Here is a 12,584-nt window from a genome sequence, read left to right as displayed (position 1 = left end):
CAGGCGCTGACGTCATTACGCGTTGGATCATATTGGTGAGAAATTTGAATTTTAGACTTAAATAACAACTTAGAAAAAAAATTGATTAAAGAATGTCTCGAAACTACGGAAGAGGATTAGGGCCACTGATGAAATAAAAAAGTTAATTGATTTTAAAATAAATTTTCAGTTTAATATGGGAAAAAAGTCAGAATTCTTACTATAATCTCAGACATTCTGACTTTTATCTCAGAATTCCGATTTTATCTCAAAATTCTGACTTCAGTCTCAGAATTCTGACTTTAATCTTATATTTTTGACTTTAAACTCAGAATTCCGACTTTAATCTCAGACTTCAGTTAAAAAAAAGAAAAAAAATCTGTAAACTTTTTTGTATTTTTTCAGTGGCCCTAAACCTCTTCCGTACAAAACCCCTAACTAACTCCATTTGGTTTTTATTCCGAATAATATATTTTTTTAAATGAAGTAGATTTTTACTATCAAAGTACTTTTTACTCACCTGTAATTACAGTGTTACAAAATGACCTTTAAAACTTCCACCAACAGGCTCTCTTAGAATGCAAACTCTGTTAATCCCAAAACTTTTCTCCTCATAAAACCTTCATTTGGAACAATGAAGATATTTACGGAAGAGGATTAGGGCCACTGAAAAAAAAAAAAAAGTTAACTGATTTTTAAATTTTATTTCAGTTTACATAATATGGGAAAAAAGTCAGAATTCTAACTTTTTTCTCAGAATTCTGATTTTTTTCTCAGAATTCTGACTTTTTCTCAGAGTTCTGACAGCTAACAAACATGTTAGCATCAAGCCATAGCCATGTCTGTTTTAGAGACTAGCTCTCTTGTCTTAATGACCTAAAGTCAGAATTCTGAGAAAAAAAGTCAGAATTCTGAGACTGAAGTTAGAATTCTGAGATTAAAGTCAGAATTATAAGATTAAAGTCAGAATTCTGAGGAAAAAAGTCTGAATTCTGAGATTAAAGTCAGAATTCTGAGGAAAAAAGTCAGAATTATAAGATTAAAGTCAGAATTCTGAGATTAAAGTCAGAATTCTAAGATTAAAGTCAGAATTCTGAGATTAAAGTCAGAATTATAAGATTGAAGTCAGAATTCTGAGATTAAAGTCAGAATTCTGAGGAAAAAAGTCTGAATTCTGAGATTAAAGTCAGAATTCTGAGGAAAAAAGTCAGAATTATAAGATTAAAGTCAGAATTCTGAGATTAAAGTCAGAATTCTAAGATTAAAGTCAGAATTCTGAGATTAAAGTCAGAATTATAAGATTGAAGTCAGAATTCTGAGATTAAAGTCAGAATTCTGAGGAAAAAAGTCAGAATTATAAGATTAAAGTCAGAATTCTGAGATTAAAGTCAGAATTCTAAGATTAAAGTCAGAATTCTGAGAAAAAAGTCTTCTTATGATAAATGATGTTGATCTATTGGACTTGAAATGCAACAACAAATATATACATAATTCTTTCTATGAAATGAGGAGGATAAATCCAGGAGGAAAAGCATTTTGGGATAACATCTTTATGGAAGAAGGCCTGGTTATTATTGCCCTATAAGTTCTGTATCTCCAATAAGATAAAGGAGATTCACATCAAAATTCTACACACTATATATCTATAAATGTATATGTTTCTAAATTCTCTGATATTGAAGATAAATGCAGTTTTTATTCTGTCACTGTACCCGCTCTGTTAATGTTTGGACTCTTCTAGAACAATATATAACGTTTAAACTCAGAACTTAGATTATAATTGACTGTAAGAGTGTAATACTGTGTTTCATTCTAATGTTGCTTTTATTTCAAACCTACTCCTTTTTTATTGGTCATTTCACATACGCAAATGTAAATATTTAAATACGTCCCCAACTTAAAATGTTTCTGGCATGAATTTAAAGAGTTCATAAAATTTACTTTAAATGATTGGAAACAGATAAAAACTTCCATGGATATTTTTCCAGAGATTTTTCAAGGATAAATTATTTTGTTTTTTGCATGTTGTTTTTTATTTTAGAGAAACTGTCTATTGTTCTTCTCTATTACCGTTTGCTTGTAAGCTCTGTATATTAGTTTGTTAGTAAAATATTTCAATAAAAAAGGGAAATTTAACATGAGGACATTTCCTTTTGATGTTAATGGAGGTCTCAAAACTAATGTTTATTCCTCCAGAATAAATCCTGCTGTTTAAAAACAGAAGTTAGAAGATCAAAAGTAAAAGTAAAAGTAATGCAGGATAAAGTGTTAAGGCCAGAAGTTTTACTACTCTACTCTATTAAAGGAACATTTTTCTATAATTCTGGATGAAAACTTCCTTAGACTTTATTTTCTTAGTTTTATAACTGATGGTAACAGCGTCACATTTAACTTTGCATCATCTGGAAAAACTAAAAGTTGGGGCAGCACCGAGTCCAACCACAAAGAAATGAATGATCTGGATGAAACTAATTATTTTGTTGTTGATTTTTTTAAACACCAACAGGCCATAATGAAAAAGAGCTTAAATGAAACAAAACTAAGGAGTCTATTTTTAAAATGGAAGGAAATTAAAAAGTTATGTAACAAATAATGACTCCAGTTTAGTACAGATAGCCAACATTTCTACTGAAGGTAAGAAAGTATTTCTACTTTGTTACTTGACATCTTTGGACGTCTCTGACTCTGTCCGTCCGTCCGTCCGTCCGTCCGTCTGTCTGTCTGTCTGTCCGTCTGTCTGTCCGTCTGCCTAATAGAACAGTCAATCTTTCTTCTTTTAAACATTAGAGTTTTTCTTTCCTTCTGTCTTTTATTTCCTGATAGTTTGGGCCTCCCGTCGTTTAGGGATGAATTGTTCCTGCATCCTGGGATCTCTCCATCCAGGACCAACTGTCCATCATTGGTTTTGCTCTCTGCTTGCCTCCCAGTCCAGGACTTCTTCTGCCGACCATCATCTGCTTTCACCGCCTTCTGATGGCGTCTCGGCAAAGTGTTTCGCTTTAGTTGACGAGCTGATTTAGACGTTTTACACAGAGGAGACAGAAACATCTCCTTCCTGAACGGCTCAGCTGGAGGTGTCCTTTGTGTTTAAACCGATTTGAATGGATGAATGTGGCGCCTTCAGCAGGGGCGGAGCTAGATGAGGGGCCAGGGGTGGCCATGGCCACTACCATTTTTTACCCTCTACACTGCAAAAATCTAAATCTAAATGAGTAATTCATTCTTAAAATGAGTGCATTTTTTCTTGAATTGAAGGGGTTAGTGAGGCACTTTGCCAGTGGAACAAGACAATTTACACCTAAAATAAGTACAAAATAATTGCTGTGTCTTATTTCAAGAGAATATTATCTAATTATCTTATTTTAAGAGTAAACAATCTTGTTCCATTGGCAGATCATCTTATTTCCCTACTGAAATTAAGGACAAATTCACCTAATTTAAGACATTTTTTACCTATTTCCAGATTGTTTTCGCAGTGCAATACAGACGGTGGCAGCAGTAATACTCTCAAGTGGAATATTCATTTGAATTGTTAATGTATTTCTTACTATTTTTTGTTATATTCATAATTACTGGACAATAAAAACACTGTGGTTAATTATGCACATCAATATATTCATATTAAAGATGATAAGTACAGAATTAATGCTCTTTTCAGAACTAGATTTTGTGTTTTATGGGGTAAAGAGAAAATAATGTGTCTGCAAGTCATCTAGGAGTCTTCAGTGAAATCATAGATAAATAACTATTTTAATAAAAACTTATTAAATAATCCATTTATGTAGATATTAGTACTTGTAATTATACATTTTATGCAGAATGATAATTGATGACAGATGTTCGTCTCAGAACTCAAACCTGAAAGAATTTTATCCACTATACCTTTTATCTAGAAAGATGTTTAAATCTATTTGTCAGCAAAGGCTGCAGGAAAGTAGAGTTTGTCTTATTTTTGTCCCTGAGGTCCTGGTGTCCACCTTCTTTCAGCCCCCCATCACTGTTCATTGGTTATTACATGGACACCCTTATAAAAATGTCCTGGCTACGCCTCTGGCCTTTAGGTATCCAGAGTTTGGACCCAAGGATGATCCAGACCTTCTGTGGGGGGGGGACAGTTCTCTTCCTGACAGTTTGACTGACAGCTTTATGATTTCCCAGCAGGCCACAGGAGGAGGTCTGACTCTATGATTCCCAAACTGAGCCTCTAACTGAGCAATCTGAGAAACTCCAAAGTTTGAAGGAAACATTTTTTTGTAGATATTTGTTTTTCATTTGCAGAGGATCAGTCATAGCGAGGAAACAGACCACATTAAACGTGTTAAATTATTACACAGAGACTTTGTATAGTTATAGTTTAAACATTTTTTCTTTTTCTCAGAGCTCTGATTCATATGTACAAATAAACATGTGTGTTCTGTCTCTGTCTTAACGCCCAATCAGTGTGAGGGAAAACCCCGGCCTGGATCTGCAGCATGTGGATCTAACTTTCAGCATTCTGAGGGATCGTTTCAACACTCCTCCCCACAGCGAGGATGGGATGGGCACGACCACAGGGATGATTCAGGAGTAAACACATTCGCCTGCAATTACAAGAGAGGGAAAAGAGCAGAGCTGAGTTCATTGCCCCGGGACATAATGTTTGGAAACAGACGGGTGCATGAGTGTGTCCCAGTGTGTGTGTGTGTGTCAGTGACAGATAAAAACACAGAGTCCTGCCTCTCTGACAGATCACAGCCAAACAGACTTGTGGCACGGAGCGGCTTTCACCTGGAGGATCCATCCCAGACATGAAGCTGTGTCTTTGGCCTGGAGCCGTCCTGCACGTCCTGCTTCTACTGGCAGCCCTGACTGTGGAAGCGGAGCAGCTGGGATCCAGAGAGAGACACTATTATATCGCTGCTGTAGAGATAGACTGGAACTATTCTGGCTATGACACCAACAGGTGGGCTAGAAATCAATCACCATTTGTATCACATCTGTTCGTTGTTTAATTTAATTCATAGAAATATGTGAATTTACCAGTTCCCTTCATTTTAGACACATGTATGGTTGCAGCCTGTGATTTGATGAGGGAAGGGAAGCCATTTTTCACTTCCAGGAACTTTGGGTCAATAATGGTTAAGAAATAAAAGGCAGTGTTTAATATTCATTGGATTTGGTCCTTTTAAGGCGCAAACATACAGCAGAATAATGCGTTTATTATTGAATAATTACTGATGTTTTTAGCGTTGGCGTTTAGGGCGTAATCCAACAGGTAGAGAGTGAGCTGTCAATCATGGAAATATTCTGAAATAATAAAAATGATCAACATGTGCTGCTTTGGAAGTGAGAGTGAAAGCATTACATAGTAATAAACATTGTTATTATTGGCTTTTATTGCTGAGGGGTCAGAGGGGGACCCAGGCTATCTCTGAAAGGGGGGGGGTCTATGGACTATATCGTCTATGTTGTCTGAGTTTCATTTATCCAGCTTTCATTTTGATATGAAACCATCTTCATTTTTTATAATTCTTTTGATAAATAAATCTTATTCTCTCTGAATAATCATTAATTTATCATTTTAAAATCTTTAATGAGGCAAATTGCATGCAAAGAAAAGGAGCAGGGGCGGATTTAGGAAATATGGGGCCCTAGGCAAAGACAGGCAGGGGGCCCTCTGAACTGAGAAGACAACACATAAAACAGCCCCATTATAGAGAAATGTTAATAGAATAGACATCCATTATCTGTTCTAGGTTGTGTCCCTCTCTTCTTGTCCCTTTTCTTGTTTTCCTCTCTATGTTTTGTACTCAGCTGACTTTTCATGCTGTCTCTAAAGGAATGAAAGATTTTTTCCAAGCACTAAGCTCACTTAGCCGATTGCTCCTTCCTGTGTTTCCAAAAAGGCCAAAGTAAATAACCCAGTCCTTCTTTTCACTGTAGACAAGCCATGATCTGCTTCTCTGTTCTCCATTTTTCATTTGGATGAAATAATAGCTGCATGAATCATGACAGCAGACAAGATAGAGGAGAGCAGGAGGCGGGGTTACCAATCTACTCGCTCTGGAGAGCAGAGTTCGCTGCTTTTAGATGTTGTCTCCAAAGTCTCCAGTAGTAGAAAAAAGTCTCTAGATTTGGCGCTAGGAGCTTTTTAGAAATCAAAGTGCTAGAGGGGTCTGAAAAGTGGCTAAATATAGCGACTAAAGCGCTAAGTTGGCAACACTGCTCTTTGCATGGTTTGTTTTCAAATGGTTTGCTGCTGTCTGTTTGGACCTTTCTGAACATGTGCAGCAAATGGACTGATCCAATATGGTGGACACTGAAGGGGGGGGCTGAGACACACTGAATGTTATCAGTGTTCTGATGGCATTTTAGCCAAAGGATTTTTATCAGAAACATAATTAATGAGCAGAAATAAGGAATAGTTGTATTAACCAAACATGGAGACAGAGTTTTATGGGGCCCCCAGGAACTTGGGGCCCTAGGCAGCTGCCAGGTATTGCCTCATGGTAAATCCCCCCCCCCTGTGCAGGATGTGCGGGGACATGTCACATTTCTGGGCAGCAACTGGGTTTCATATGGAAGAGGATTAGGGCCACTGAAAAAAAAAAGTTAACTAATTTTTACATTTTATGTCAGTTTAGTATGGGAAAAAAGTCAGAATTCTGACTTTTTTTGCAGAATTCTGACTTTAATCTAAAAATTCTGACGTTTTTTATTGTCAGAATTCAGTCAGAATTCTGAGAATTCTGAATAAAAAGTTAGAATTCTGAGATAAAGTTTTTTTTTCCCATACTAAACTGAAATAAAATGTAAAAATCAGTTAACGTTTTTTTTTTTTCAGTGGCCCTAATCCTCTTCCGTAGTTTCAGGAACTGGATTTTTGTGCATTTTGTTTTTAACATTATTGTTACCCGTCTCCTAATTAAGCAGAAGGAGCTAAAGGGTTTAGACACGTACTAGAGGAGATCTCTCTAACTTAAACTTGAACTCATGTGGTCTATGAGTTAAGCTTAGCTGAAACTGGATTTAAATCAATGTGGAAAAACTCCAAACTAGCAGCTACTAAATGAGGCGTTTTTAAAAAACAAATTAATGAACCAAAGCTGCACTGGGATGGATCACATCTGCTCCACAACAACAGATAACGTCCTTCAGATAATGTCTTCTATAAGATATTTCAGCTGAAAATGAGCCTGGAGCCTCCAGTCACACAGCTGGAGGATTTTTGTGAGCCGCAGCATAATGGGTCACTTGTCGGCCATCGCTGGTTGCATGAACCCCACAGAGGTGGAAAAGACCAGCTCGGATCTCCAAAGGAGAGCTGTGTATGTTAACTATTACTAAACTTGATAACTAATGTGTTTTATTTTTCCACCATTCCTCAGAAGAGATTCCACCTACAAGAAAGTGGTTTTTAGAGAATATGAGAAAGACTTCCGGCAGGCTAAAGCTCATCCCTCCTGGTTAGGTAAGTGCTGCTGCAGAAACAAGCGCTTAGTCTGGCTTTTATCATGCGGATATTCTGCTTCACAATTTATTTCCCACAACATGACACATTATCAAACACTTTTCCCTAGACGAAGGGCACTGTGGCCCAGACGGTGTGATAGAAGGCTGGGAGAACATCACTGCCCGTAGAAGGATTTAACCTCTTTAAGATTTCTTTTATCCATGTTTTCTTTGGTTTTTTTGTTTTTTCTTATGGTTGTTCCAAAAACTCAAAGTTAAAAAAACAATCCACTGGACTTTTTTTCCCAAGTTTGAAGACATTCTTCCCATCCAGGAAGCTTTTTAAATTCAAAATGTCTGACTTAGCGTTGAGTTCCAGGTTTAATAGAAAGCATGCACATTAAAACTGGAAAACCAGCCCTTAATATATGAAAACAAAGTCCAGTGGTTTGATTTTTAACTTCACTGTTTGGAATGACTGACCTGGATGACTGAGAATCTCCAGCAGCATTTTTCATGGTTGAATATTTTCAGTCATCCAATAAATAGAGGAGGGTCGGCCAGAGGAGGCCGTGTTTTCTAAACTAAAAGTGCTTTCAGTCAAAGAGCCTCTGCAGTCGCAGCAGCTCAGGAGAAGAACTATGTCCCTCAGAACATTAGAGATCCTACAACATTCACTCTTTTTAAAAAGTATCTAAAAAACTGGCTCATAACACGTCAGTTACATCAACATTGATTCAATTAACAAACCATGCAGCCCCTTTTTATTTCAGTGTTTTATTCTATTTTATTAACCTAAAATCTGCAGCCCAGCGAACATTAAGTCTGTATTATTAAGTTCTGAAGAGTTATAGCTGTTTTATTTCTTTTCATGTTTGTATTTTTCACTGTAAAATTCTTACTGTTTTGTTTTTAGGTTTAGGCAATTTTAAAATCTGTCCAGGGACAACAGATAAAAAAAATAGTCTTTTGGCTAATTCTGCAGCATTTGCAGGAATGTTTATTAATGTACACTGACCCTGTCAAATCAATAAATCAATAAAAAATAAATATCAACACCTGACAACAATAACCTGAGAAAATATAGAGAATAAAAATGAATTCAAGTTTATTTTATTATCTACATCAAGACCTGATTGTGGCTAAGCAGGTAGCATCATCAAAAATGAACATGAAGTTGGTTAAATTAGCTCCAAAAGCAACGCATCATGGCCCCAAGGAGGGGAAACAACTTTGTTGTCCTCTATCAGTGCTAAAAGGGCTGCATCGCCATTTCTTGGGTTTGGGAATCTCTAAAAGGAAAGCTGGAACCAGCATCAACAAATGAAGAGCAATGGTGGACCATCACATTTCTTTAATTACACAAATCAAACAATGGCATCAATTAATGATGTAAAACAAGTGTCAGCTAAAAATCATTAAATGAGGATCTTGTTAAATTGTAATTCTCCATCATCAAATGTTGTTAAAACCCCACAGCTGAATAAATCCTCCATGTTCTGCGTGTCTCTGTGGAAGTTAAACTCCTCAGAGCCGCAGCGTCAAGCTGAGCTCACACCTGCAGTCTGTCTCCAAGGGACAATAAACGGCCATCTTTGCTTCACTGATTAAAGCATTTTTAATAATTCTTATTTTTCCTATTCTGGCAAACTCCTCCTATAAAAAAGAGATGTTTGTAAAAAAAAAAAAAAGACAAAAAACACTAATTAAAAGGTTAAAAATGGTCTTTAGTCTTGTGGATTCCATAAAAACATGGAAGATGTTTTCAGACAGACCGTAGAAAGGACACTAGTTTAAAACACCCCGATTAATAAGCGATAAAAACCAGTTAGTAGCGATGGCGGCGTGTAAAATCGTCCACTGGAGATCACCCGTTAGATTTTTAATCAGAGGCTTGTATAAAGGCCTGCACTGGAGGCTTCAGACCAGCCGGTTCTGAAGATGTCTTTGGTTTATTGCTTCTGTGCAGCTGTGGTGAAATAACCTGACTCCACCAGATGGATTTGCTCCACATATCCATCTGGAAACCTTCCGTTGAAGTAATTTTGGGAAGGGGCGAAAATACTGGTTAGCTGATCGGCCTATGTTGGTGATAGACGGGCCAAATAAACCAATCAGATCAATGAAGCATATGACGTACTAACAGAGCGACGACGAAGAGGAGCCAATTGATAGATCAAACTCTTGCTGAAACCAGTCGGGAGAAGAGCAAAAACATCTTTTCCTCTGAGAAAAGCCTCCAGAGCAGTGTTTTGCTCTTCTTTCAGTGAAGAAATACTCTGTAATTCCCATAAAACTTGCTCGATAGCCACGCTAACGCTAGTTTCATCGGCTGAAGCTGCCATGTTCTTTAGACTGAACTGTCGCGCTTCTCGTTGCGTCACACCTCAACCCGCCTCAAAGCCAACGCTGATTGGACGTTCGTTTGGTGAACGGCTCCAAATTTTCTTTAACGGAGAGTCTCCAGACTGATCTGCGAGTGAAACCTTGAAAGCTCACGACATCAGGATGGTCTCACCAGGCTAGTGGTGAAAAGCTTTTTCCTCCATATTCCATAAAACTATTCTCTCTGTGAGACAAAAGTCAAAGTAAAGTTTTTCCTGTTTTTTTCTTTTTTTTTCAAATCTAATCGAGATTATTCAGTTTCATTTTCTGTTGGATTTACTTTTATATCGGATGATTATTTATACAAATTTTTTCACCCCAGAAATCCATCAGGTTCGCTCTACTGAAAGCACAGAAACAAATTGGACCAATATGATTTATCCCGACTATTGTTCAGCTGATCATGCTGATTCTGATAGAAGACGCAGAATTAGCATTAAGTCTTTTCTACCACAGCTAAATCATCAACCACCCAGAACGTCTGAGGCTCCAAATTTGTTTCTGAGCGTTTTGATGTTGCATCACATCCCAAAGCTGCAAACAATCCTAATGAAACTTGTGGCTGTGCTTCTCTGCAGGTCTGCTGGGCCCCACGCTGAGGGCCGAGGTGGGGGAGACCATCGTGGTCACTTTCAGAAACATGGCAAACGGAGCGTACAGCATCCACCCACACGGGGTGACTTACGGGAAGCGGTCAGAGGGTGAGCACATTTTCAAACAGGCAACACACTGTACTATAGGGTCACTGTTAGTGATCCTGCTGCTAGTGGCTCTGTTACACACACAGCATTGAGCAACACAACAAACAAAAGTGTTTATTTTCTCCTAAAATATTAACCAGGCTATCAAAGCAGACGGTTCTGAAGTCCAACAGGAAGAAGCCTTTTGGAATCGCTCTGCGTGTCCTGATACAAGGAAAGCAGCTCAGAAGAACTAGATATTATGAAGATTAACATCTAAGACCCCCCCAAATCTGGAATTAGTCTCTAATTGATTAATTTAATATCACATAGGTTGATAAAGAAACATGTTTACAGGAAGCAGTTTATTTCCTCTTCATTAATTTAAAGGAATTCAGATAATCAGATTAACAGTCGGTCAATAATCTACTTAAGCCTCTGCAAACCCTGCAGGATGTTATTCATCCAACCACCAACCATCTGTGCTGCTGGGGAAAACAGCAAATGCTGTCATCATGTGCATGAAGCTACTTGCTTAGACTATTTTCTTTTTCAGATACCAAGATAATGATTGTAATGAATAAGAAAGTGGTTCAAAAGTTTCAATTTATTGTAGATTTTGTTCTTATCTGCAGCAGTTAAAACATTTATAAATACAACTGTAAATATAATGTACATGGAGGGGCACTCCCTGTTGGGATCTACAAAAAATTTATAATATTTTTAAAACCGCTACCAAAAATAATGTGACATGTATCCTCATCATGACTTTATGTTACAAACGTACCAGGGAGGATAAATTTGTTTGGGTTGTTGGAGACAATTGGTTTAATTTTATATAAAGGACCTTTGATTTCTTATTTTTATTCATACATGTATAAAAACTTGTACTCAGCAACCGTTTAAAATGGCCGTTCCCAGTCCAACACCAGCAGAATGGCAGCCCACTTCCCTGCAGCTCCCAGCAAAATACCCTCCAACTTCCAGCCACTGCAGTGACCCCCTCTAGCATATTTCTTTACTCTGACTTCATTGAATTACAGGGTCTGACCAGCAGATGGCGCTTCTCTTTAGATCATAATGTCCACAAATCATGACAGAAAGAATATTTTAGTGCAAAGATTGATGTTTAAAAGGGAAATGTAGAGGACCACCCAAGGGCCAACCAAGGACCTGCCAACAGCCAGCCATGGACCAGCCAAGGACTAGACAAGGGCAAGCCAAGGGCCCACCAAGGACCACCAAAGGGCCAACCAAGGACTAGACAAGGGCAAGCCAAGGGCCTACCAAGGACCACCAAAGGGCCAACCAAGGACCTGCCAAGGGCCAACCAAGGACTAGACAAGGGCAAGCCAAGGGCCCACCAAGGACCACCAAAGGGCCAACCAAGGACCTGCCAAGGACCACCCAAGGGCCAACCAAGGACTAGCCAAGGGCCAGCCAAGGGCCCACCAAGAAACACCAAAGGGCCAACCAAGGACCTGCCAAGGACCACCCAAGGGCCAACCAAGGACTGGACAAGGGCAAGCCAAGGGCCCACCAAGGACCACCAAAGGGCCAAACAAGGACTAGCCAAGGGCCAGCCAAGGACCTGCCAAGGACCACCCAAGGGCCAACCAAGGACTAGCCAAGGGCCAGCCAAGGACCACCCAATGGCCAACCAAGTACTAGCCAAGGGCCAGACAATGGGCCAGCCAAGGACCACCCAATGGCCAACCAAGTACTAGCCAAGGGCCAGACAATGGGCCAGCCAAGGACCACCCAAGGGCCAACCAAGGACCACCCAAGGGCCAACCAAGGACTAGCCAAGAGCCAGCCAAGGACCTGCCAAGGACCACCCAAGGGCCAACCAAGGACCACCCAAGGGCCAACCAAGGACCACCCAATGGCCAACCAAGGACTAGCCAAGGGCCAGACAATGGGCCAGCCAAGGACCTGCCAAGGACCACCCAATGGCCAACCAAGGACTAGCCAAGGGCCAGACAATGAGCCAGCCAAGGACTAGCCAAGGGCCAGACAATGAGCCAGCCAAGGACTAGCCAAGGGCCAGACAATGAGCCAGCCAAGGACTAGCCAAGGGCCAGACAATGAGCCAGCCAAGGACCAGCC

General features: G+C 39.1%; 1 protein-coding gene across 1 annotated transcript in view; it reads left to right on the top strand.

The window, feature by feature from the left end:
- Positions 1-4,499: 4,499 nt before the first annotated feature.
- f5 (coagulation factor V) overlaps positions 4,500-12,584 on the top strand; it is a 48,732-nt gene continuing 40,647 nt past the window's right edge. The window contains exons 1-3 of the mRNA XM_038269715.1: positions 4,500-4,921; positions 7,347-7,429; positions 10,374-10,496. Of these exons, the coding sequence (XP_038125643.1) occupies positions 4,767-4,921; positions 7,347-7,429; positions 10,374-10,496 (361 nt within the window). The 5' untranslated portion in view covers positions 4,500-4,766. The remainder of the gene's footprint in view (positions 4,922-7,346; positions 7,430-10,373; positions 10,497-12,584) is intronic.

The sequence above is a fragment of the Cyprinodon tularosa genome, unplaced genomic scaffold (assembly GCF_016077235.1).
Source record: "Cyprinodon tularosa strain WSP-4 unplaced genomic scaffold, ASM1607723v1 ctg737, whole genome shotgun sequence".
In the NCBI taxonomy this organism is placed as follows: domain Eukaryota; kingdom Metazoa; phylum Chordata; class Actinopteri; order Cyprinodontiformes; family Cyprinodontidae; genus Cyprinodon; species Cyprinodon tularosa.
This window is presented reverse-complemented; position numbering and strand designations above follow the sequence as displayed.